General features: G+C 39.1%; 1 protein-coding gene across 5 annotated transcripts in view; it reads right to left on the bottom strand.

The window, feature by feature from the left end:
* Positions 1 to 10,000, bottom strand: part of EPC1 (enhancer of polycomb homolog 1) — a 104,694-nt gene that overhangs the window by 2,599 nt on the left and 92,095 nt on the right. For 3 of the 5 annotated variants that reach the window (XM_017535394.2, XM_017535392.2, XM_037740927.1), the window contains exons 11-14: positions 4,077 to 4,195; positions 3,928 to 3,996; positions 2,609 to 2,750; positions 2,137 to 2,500 (exon numbers count right to left, since the gene is read on the bottom strand). In XM_017535394.2, coding sequence (XP_017390883.1) covers positions 2,137 to 2,500; positions 2,609 to 2,750; positions 3,928 to 3,996; positions 4,077 to 4,195 — 694 coding nt within the window. The remainder of the gene's footprint in view (positions 1 to 2,136; positions 2,501 to 2,608; positions 2,751 to 3,927; positions 3,997 to 4,076; positions 4,196 to 10,000) is intronic. The other 2 variants (XM_017535395.2, XM_017535393.2) reach the window with 1 other exon arrangement.

Genomic DNA, 10,000 nt, shown 5'->3' with positions numbered 1-10,000 from the left:
CAGTACCTTGCAGACAGCAGGATTTTAATCACTATTAATTCTACAACATAATAGAGCATAAGCAAAATTCTCAACTGTCTACCGAAATCCAACAAGGCAAGTTAGCACAGAAAATAATGGTTTGATCGACGAGTTGACCTGGCATGAATACTGTTAAGTCTTTACATTAATAAGAATGGCTTAAGGCCGGGCAAGGTGGCTCATGCCTGTAATCCCAGCAATTTGGGAGGCCGAGGAAGGTGGATCACCTGAGGTCAGGAGTTTGAGACAAGCATGGCCAACATTGTGAAACTTCGTGTCTACTAAAAATACAAAAATTAGCTGGGCCTGGTGTCTGTAGTCCCAGCTACTCTGGAGGCTGAGACAGGAGAATCACGTGAACCCAGGAGGCAGAGGTTGAAGTGAGCCAAGATCGCTCCACGGCACTCCAGCCTGGGCAACAGAGTGAGACTCTGTCTCAAAAAAAAAGCCTGTTGCTAGGTGACCCCAGCCTATGGCTGCTGGAGATTATCCTCCCGAGGGAGTGGTGTGAGGTTAGGACTCAGCTCACACGCCTGGATCCCCCAGCACCTGCGAGGGCTTCTCCTGGCTACCGCTTTCGTTCTGGTAAATGTCATGGGTGGCAGCCTTCTTCAAGGCTTGCACGAGGGCGGCCCGGCATCTGCGATCAAGCCCGCCTGCTGCTTCTGGGGTTGACCCTGCGGCTGGGGTGCTGTCGGGTCACGCTGGCTAGGCCCGGTCCACTCACGGGCTCCCTGCTTTGGCCTGCTCAGCTCAGGAGAACCGGGCTGACCCCATGTCTGGCAGGGTTGTGGCTGAGGAAGTGGGGGGCAGGGAAACTAGTGCCTGCCTGGTGGTAGTCCCAGGCATGGCTTCCTGAAGCCATCTTGAGGCTCACTTCTGGTTTAGTTGCTTTGGCCACCGAGGAGAAATGCGCAGTACGAACTCTGTAGGAGGCTGCTTGCCTGACATGGTTTCTGTCTTGAATAGTTGCTGAGTGAAAGGTAAAGTGTTTTGATTATCTATATATGTGTATGTATATGTGTATGTATATATACATATATGTTCCCATCAGTGAAAAGACTTAAATATTATTTTGGGGAGGGGGGAGGTTAATGTATTTTGCATTAAAAAAAAAAAAGATATTCCCCAGCCAGGCATACTGGCACATGCTATAATCCCAGCATTTTGGGAGGCCAAGACTGTCGGATCATGAGGTCAGGAGGTCAAGAGCAGCCTGGCCAACATGGTAAAAGCTCGTCTCTACAAAAATACAAAAATTAGCCAGGCATGATGGTGGGTGACTGTAATCCTAGCTACTCTGGAGGCTGAGTCGGGAGAATCGTTTGAACCCAGGAGGCAGAGGCTGCGGTGAGCTGAGGTGCCACAGCCACTCCAGCCTGGGTGACAGAGTGAGACTCTGTCTCAAAAAAAAAAACAAAACAAAAAAAAAACTTAGCATACTGGTGATGGGGCGGGGGGTTCTATCAATTCTACCTGTTTACATGAAGGGCCATGGAGAAAAATAATAAAAGAAACCTTCTAAAGAGAACTCCTTTTATCCAAAGATGGAAGACATAAGAGAGCATTATAAGCTTTTTTTTTTCTGAGACAGAGTTTAGCTCTTATTGGCCATGCTGGAATGCAGTGGTGCGATCTTGGCTCATTGCAACCTCTGCCTCCCAGGTTCAAGTGATTCTCATGCCTCAGCCTGGGATTACAGGCATGCACCACCACGCCTGGCTAATTTTGTATTTTTAGTAGAGATGGGGTTTTACCACGTTGATCAGGCTGGTCTGAAACTCCCGACCTTAGGTGATCCACCCACCTATGCCTCCCAAAGTGCTGGGATTACAGGCGTGAGCCACTGCCCCTGGCCATAAGCTATTGTTATAGTAAGAAAGGGACGTCCCAAATCATATATGCAGCATTTACTATACCAGTTCAAATACTCAATATTGAATTAAGTATTCAAGAACTGTTTAGTTCTTGAATAAATAATCAATTCTCAACTATACATTTTTAATGTATAAAAGGAAAAGAACAGGAAACACAAAGAAATAGGTAAAGAACTATGCTGGAGGACTGAAGTTAGATCTCCTATTCCAGGTATGTTAGGCTAAAACAAGTACTCACCTTGGAACTGAATCTACAGAGGATGAAGATGGGACCTTGGAAACTTGACAGTTTGCTGCGGCAGCCAGCTTTAAGGCAGATGATGGAACAGCACTTAAAGTCCTAGGTATATGTCGTGCATTTATTGGGGCAATAGAGTTTACAGTGGCAACTGATGAAGGTACAGTTAATCGAATGTTGCTCCCAATCAGAACCTGAGTTGTTGCAGAATTGGCAGCAGTTACTTGATGACTCAGTGCACTGTGGGAACTTGAAGTCTGTGTAATATTTGAAGGCTGTAACAAAGCTGAACCTGCCGTTGATGGACTTGTATGTACAAGTGCTGTTGGTGTAGTACTACTGAGGTGTAAGCCCTTGTATACTCCTAGAGAGAGAAAGAAAGAAACATCTAAACAACATGCAAGTTTGCTGTTTATATTATAGATATATATTATAAATATAACCCAAACAATTTAAATGTCTTTATTCTTACCTGAGGCTGGAAGGACGCCATTCACCCCGATTCCAAGCACCACATCATCCTTCATCTTGAATCCCATCAGTTGTTCTGATGTCACCAAAGCAGAAGCAGCAAACTGAGCACTAGCAGAATCCAAAGTCTTAGAAACAAAACCCTAAAAAGAAAATATAAAAGAAATCTAATCAGTGTCACTTAGTATCAAATCAGTATCAAAGCTACACAGGTATACCAAAATAAGCTTGAATATAATAAATAAAAATGGCAAACCACTGAAATCTCTTTCTTTTTTAGTACCTTGAGATGCAACAGTAATTATATCTTTTGATAGTCATGTATTTGAAAAATGAAAAGTAATCTAAGTTATAAATTTAGCTTCATATGTGACAATATATAACATGTAAAAGTCAATTACCAAAATAAGCCTTCTATAATGTGGAAACAGAAAAACTCCAACACAAAATGTTGGACAAGAAATATGCTAGTAAACATTTCAGGCCAGGTGTGGTGGCTCATGCCTGTAATCCCAGCACTCTGGGAGGCCGAGGTGGGTGGATCACGAGGTTAGGGGATTGAGACCATCCTGACCAACAAGCTGAAACACTGTCTGTACTAAAAATACAAAAATTAGCCAGGCGTGCTGGTGCATGCCTTTAGTCCCAGCTACTCGGGAGGCGGAGGCAAGAGAATCACTTGAATCCAGGAGGTGGAGGTTGCAGTGAGCCCATACCGAGCCACTGCACTCCAGCCTGGTGCTGGAGCAAGACTCCATATCAAAAGAAAAAAACAAAACAAAACAAAAACAAAAACAAAAACCATTTCAGTGATTTGCAAATATATATAATGAATAAATGAACATGCAAACTTCCTTCACCTAATTTATACACACGCACATATGTATACACACACAATGAAAGGCACCTTTGGGATAAGATAACTATCCCTTTAGAAATGGAAGTAACAAAATATCACATAATTTAACCTAGAAATTGATAGGCCCCTCAACTTTTTAAAAATGAATTTTTCCTGCAAGATGCATACAGACTCAAATCTCAGGCTTTATGCCCCCACATGTGTTTAAATGGCAAACGTTTATCATGCTTTAGGTTTAAAAGTTATCTTTTTCAACAGTAAGAGAGATTATTTTTGCATAATTTTAAAAGTCTTAGTAATAATTAACATGCCCAAGAGAATGAACTGGGTGGGGTTATATTCAAGAGGTACATTAACAGACTACAGGTCAGATGGGAAGACAGTATCTTCATCTCATTTAACTAAGGGCTTTAGTTTTACTTTTTAAAATAGGGAGCAGAGGCAACAGCTTCCATACTCACCTGTAGCGTTCTTTCTAAACCCTGTATATTCAGGCGAAAGCCACTTTTCTGCTGGTTAGATGCAAGGTTCTATGACAACAGTTGGTAATTAGAGATGAACTCTGGTGGGAAACAATGAGGGATAATCATAAGACAGACAAATCCCTCACCTGTGATGTGTTGGTGGAAGAATTAGTATTTGCTTGCTGTTGCTGAATTTGTGCAAGCTGCTGTTTCTGCATGAGTGCCAGTTGCTGTTGATGTTGCTGGTATTGTTCGGCTGTAAATGCTGAACATAAAATAAAGAAACACTTTATAAAAATGCCCAGATATCATATATGTCTTACAATACTAAAATGAAAATTCTGCATTAAAAGAAATTTGTGCAAAATTGAAGCATCTGACAAAGGTTCCTGATCCTGCTAAAGATCACTTCCAAATGAAAATTTCAGCATTTTTGCTACCACATTTAACAAGAGTAGCTTGAATTTAAAGAAAAAAAATTAAACTTCCTGAATTAAACATAGGAAAGAGAACTGCTCACTTCCCAAGTTTCAACACCATTATTTTTTTAAGCTATGACACTTGTTCTAGACAGTGTAGAAAGGTAATAGCCTTTAAAATCCATAGATTTGGAATTCAACTTTGCACTGAACTTGAGAGGAAATCTGGTAATTACCATTTGGTTTCTATTTAATCCATATCTTCCCAATGCATTCAGGTGATCCCTAACAGCTCTGTGTATAAATACTAATTGTTCTACACAGTTTCTAATTATAGTCATTAAAAAGTTTCCTCTATATGAAAGATCACAGTTGTTGGTTGGTTTACTGCCCTTTTTTTTTTTCTTTTCTTTTTTTTTTTTTTTTTTTTGAGAACTCATCCTTTAAGTTTAACAGGAAGAAAAGAGGCTCCAATGTTAAGGTTAATTACTTTTCCCCACCCAATTAACCCACCTGGAAAAAATCCAGTCAATAAGAACGGAGTTGTTTATGCTGATTTACTGTACAGAATGATGTCTGAGGAAAGACACTGTGTTATGCTACTTATGTTTGTCTATGGAGAGCTCAGTTCTAAAAAAAACAAACAAAAAAATGTTCATTTATTACCCCCCAAAAAATGTGTGCAGTTTTTTAAAAGGAAACCTTTTTCTCTTTTTTGCCAATAAAAAAAAAGCACATACAATCACAATACCTCTGACTTTAAAGGCTTCTTTAAGAAGCCTGTGATGTTTGTTTGAGTAAGGATTATTTTAAAACAAAAAAAGGTTTATCATGCATCCCTGGTTACCAGGGAAATCTACAAATCATGCACATTTCCTCAATATAAAGTTTAGTGTTTTCAAAATACTGTCACCTAATTTGTTGCTGTTTAACTGTAGCTTGGTAATTTAGTTAGAATATCATTTCAAGTTATATAATTTTCACCTATATAACTCATGAAGAATCTTTCTTCATCCTCCAGGATAGAGTTTCTGGTTGGTACACCTAGAAAATGTTTAGGTACAAATTCTGCCATAGTTTGAATGGATCAGAAAGTTGTGAAATAGTAATATTCAAGAAAACTTCCTAAATTATTAGGATCTACACAGGCTCTTACACTTGAGTAGAACTAAGTTCTTGGGCTACAAGGGGAAAAAGTAACTTCTTGTTGGAAAAATTCTATTGGTTTTCTTATTTTCTGTGTTAAAATCTGTTTAGTTGATGCCTGTCCTTTGACAAACTCCATTTCCAACTATGTTCATAATTCACAAATCTGCAATCTACAGAAAATATTTTTAATGACAATAGAATGCTCCCTAAATATGGATATAAAATAACTGCCAACATGATCATTTCCGTATAAACAGAAATGTGTTGTATCGGAACTCGAAGAAAATCTAAAAAAAGTCAATGCTGCCCTAAAACAATTTCATAGTTTATGTTTAAAAAAATCCACAAAAAGCAATTATTTAAATGTAAGGATTCTTAATTCACTAGATACTTTTGCCAATATGTTTTTGAGATTTACAGTTTAATTTCCTAAGTTTTAGTGTGTTGCCTAAACCTTGATTTTTCTAGTAGGGAATGCTCAGTAAATTTAAAAGCAAACAAATCATTTTTGGAAGGTCATCACATATATAGGAAAACAATAATTTAGCATTCACTGAATGCCTATGTATGAAAGTCCATATATGAGAAAGTATTCTTTTGTATAACTTTGCTGATGTTTGTGTTTAATTAAAAATTTATCAATAACTAATTAGAAATCAATATGAATAAACTCCAAATATTTTTGCCTTATTTAACATCTTAATTCTGGGTCTTTGAAGGTCTTGTGAATTTCATTTTTTTTTTTTTTTTTTTGAGACGGAGTCTCGCTCTTGTTGCTCAGGCTGGAGTACAGTGACGCGATCACAGCTCACTGCAACCTTTGCCTTCCCAGGTTCAAGTGATTCTCCTGCCTTAGCCTCCCAAGTAGCTGGGATTATAGGCGCTTGCCACCACACCTAGCTAATAATTTTTTTTTGCATTTTTAGTAGAGAAGGGGTTTTACCATGTTGGCCAGGCTGGTCCTGACCTTGTGATATGCCTGCCTCAGCCTCCCAAAGTGCTGGGATTACAGGCGTGAGCCTAATGCTCAGCCAGGTTTTCTATTTCTTCTGAGAAATAAAATTCAATTCCTAAAGAAGGCAGGGTGAATGAGTAAGAAAACTTGGACAAAGGTAGTAAATATGGGCAAATGAAATCTGAACTGGGTTTTATATATTATTTATCAAGAAAAGTCCCCAGGTCTTTATCCTGAGACAACCTCAGGTCATGATACCATTATAACTTGAAAGTTTAACCAAATGCTAAATGGAAATAAGACAAAAATGGCCATTCTTACCCTCCCTAAATGTCTGTGAATGATCGAGATTATCAAGGCAGGAAATTTTTAGGTTGTATGTCTACCACCTGATACGGTGTGTGAATCAAGTTTGTAATTCACACAAAGGCAGGCAAGATGGTTGCTGTTGACAGATGACCAAATCTAGAGTCAGAACCCTTTCACAAACCAAAAAATTTTGAGGTCAGGAAGGACCCTTGGAGGTTGTAGGATATCTTCCTACAACCTCATCTAGAGATGAAGAAACTTCTGAGGTCACACAGATGTAGTAGTGGAAGGAAAAGAGTACTCCAAAGCAATGAGATTTTAAATTGAAAAAGAAATAGACAAAAATTTTGTCTTAGATTTAGTATTTGCAAGAAATCTAACTTCTGATGTGCCAACAGTATGAATCAAGTGCTTAAAATGGCTGTATACATGACAAACAAGGGTCTATGTGGGGAGGAGAGTCACGTATGGGACAGGATTAAAAGCTCCAAATATTTAACCAGGAATGGGACTAGGAAAGGAAGCACAACAGGAATTCAACTGCATGAAGGCCATTATGATGCTGGAGCAAGGGCAGACTCATTTGGTATGCTTCCATGAGCAAAACAGGGACCTGCAGGTTTAAATTTAAGAAGGCAGTTTTTGGTTCAATAATACATAGACAAACTTTCTAACCAAGATCCTCAAATAACTTGATCTAGAAAGTTACTGAATTTGCCTTCACTAGAAATACTTAGGCAGAAGTAGAAACTACCTTTGTTTTGGTAGCTTCTAAGTAACCAATTCTCTGGGGCAGAAATTCTTTTGAGACAGGGTCTCATTCTGCTGCCTAAGCTGGAGTGCGGTGCTGTGATCTCGGCTCACTGCAGCCTCGACCTCCTGGGCTCAACTGATCCTCTCACATCAGCCTCCCAATCAGTTCTAGCTGGGACTACAGGTGAGTGTCACCATGCCTGGCTAATTTTTGTATTTTTTGTGGAGACGGGGGTTTCACCACGTTTCTCAGGCTGGTCTTGAACTCCTTGGGCTTAAGGGATCCACCTGCTTCGGCCTCCCAAAGTGCTGGGATTACAGGCATGAGACACTGTGCCCGGACTAAGACTCTCTGAGTCCACCTGTACTACAGGGAAGCCATGGCACAGTGCACCAGCAGCTGGAACAGCCTACAGTTCAGACTGCTGCTCTGTGTGTTGCAGTCTTGTAGCTAAAGGTGATCAACTGAGACGATCAAAGGAGTGTGGCTGAGGGGAAAGTGATGGGTGCTAAAGAAACATTTGGCCATGAAAGACAGAGTTTAGATTACCAAAATGCACATTTTTTTTTTTTTTTTTTTGAGACAGAGTCTTGCTCTGCCAGCCAGGCCTCCCAGGTTCAAGTGATTCTCCTGCCTCAGCCTCTCAAGTAGCTGGGATTACAGGCACCTGCCACGATGCCAGACTAATTTTTGTATTTTTAGTAAGAGAAGGGGTTTCACCATGTTGGCCAGGCTGGTCTTGAACTCCTGACCTTAAGTGATCCACCTGCCTCGGCTTCCCAAAGTGTTGTGATTACAGGCATGAACCACAGCACCTGGCACTCAAATATATACTTTGTTTTTAATAACAAAACCAAAAGTAACCTCAAATGCCTTATTTAAAAAAACCCTGAAATAGAATTTTATTTTAGTACACAGGCTGAACACTATTTCAATATAAAACAAAAGGCAACTTTAAAGAAATACAAAGTAAAATTATTCTTCAGGTAGTTATTAAAGTATGATTTCCTAATTAGTGAGACTGAGTTGACAAGATTCATGAGCCTTTATCAGCAATCTAGAAATCTAATTTGAACACCAAAGTTTGTTGTAATTCAATTGTTGGCAAACTATGACCACACCTGACTTCATCTGGCTGTGAATGACTGAACATGAGATTTGTAGTTAAATATTCCTCTGAGTGTGAATATGCTTGCGCTTTATTATATGACTGTAGAACTAGTAATGTATTTTACTACAGGTGCTACTCCAGACTCTGCTACAGATGTTATGTGATAATCCACTTTCTATAGTAAAAAAAATTCTGAATTTTGGAACACATTTGAATTAAGTCAAGGTCACAAAATCTTACAAAATATTCAGTGCTCAAATCTAGAGTTCTTTTTCTACAATAAGATTAATATTTTATGTTACAAACTAAATTACACTAAGTTACAGATACTAAGACTTGGAACATATCATTCTAACCACATATCTCCTATTCGTTTATGAAAATAAACCAAATCTTTACTGCAGATATGAGAGCTTAGGAAAATGAAGTAGAATGCTGGTAAAAATTTTATTGGAAATTAGGAATTCACCTCTTGAATATAAAATTGTAGCTTAAAAATCACTTTCTGTTTCCAGTCTTTCTGAATTATATAAGGACTCTTACATAAGAGTCCTTAAGAATTATAAAAAAGGTATTAATTCTGCTATTTGATATCCACCAAACTCACAACATATGCAAATGAATACTGAGTCACTGAACACTCAACTTTCCAAGGTGCTTTTGTGAGTTAAAAAAAAATTAGAAAACTGTTTTTGGAAACTGTCCAAATCACCTATTAACTGAAGATTATTCAAAATATACAATTTATCCTTAAGTAGTAAAACCTCACCCCCAAAATTCCACATACACATATGATCTTTCCCAGTTCCTTACCACTGCGTCGTCCTGCTGCATGGCATCCAGAGGACCAAGCACTCAACACACCTAACTCAGGAGGCTTCCTAATACTGGACTGCACTCAGGTTACACATTTGGTTACGCAAATACGCAAAATAGTTAAGAGTGGGAAGGAAAGTAAAAAAGATTCTGAGTAGTTGAAACAGACTATAAAAGTTAGTGTTAAAGGTCATGTACTTTACTAAATTAGACTTCTATTATCTTCATTTAGAATTTCCTATTTAATTTAAAAATAAGCGTAGGCCAGGTGTGGTGGCTTATGCCTGTAATCCCAGCATTTTGGGAGGTCAAGGCAGGCAGATCACTTGAGTTCAGGAGTTCAAGATCAGCCTGGCCAAATGGTGAAACCCTGTCTCTACTAGTAATATAGAAATTAGCTGGGCATGGTGGTGTGCGCTTATAATCCCAGCTACTTGGGAGGCTAAGGCACGAGAATTGCCTGAAGCCAGGAGGCAGAGGTTGCAGTGAGTAAGATCATACCACGACACTCCAGCCTGGGAGACTGAGTGAAACTGTGTCTCAAATGAAAGTAACGG

This window comes from Cebus imitator, unplaced genomic scaffold, assembly GCF_001604975.1.
Source record: "Cebus imitator isolate Cc_AM_T3 unplaced genomic scaffold, Cebus_imitator-1.0 Scaffold92, whole genome shotgun sequence".
NCBI classification, from domain to species: domain Eukaryota; kingdom Metazoa; phylum Chordata; class Mammalia; order Primates; family Cebidae; genus Cebus; species Cebus imitator.
Note: the sequence above shows the minus strand (reverse complement) of the source record. Positions and strands in the feature narration are given on the sequence as shown.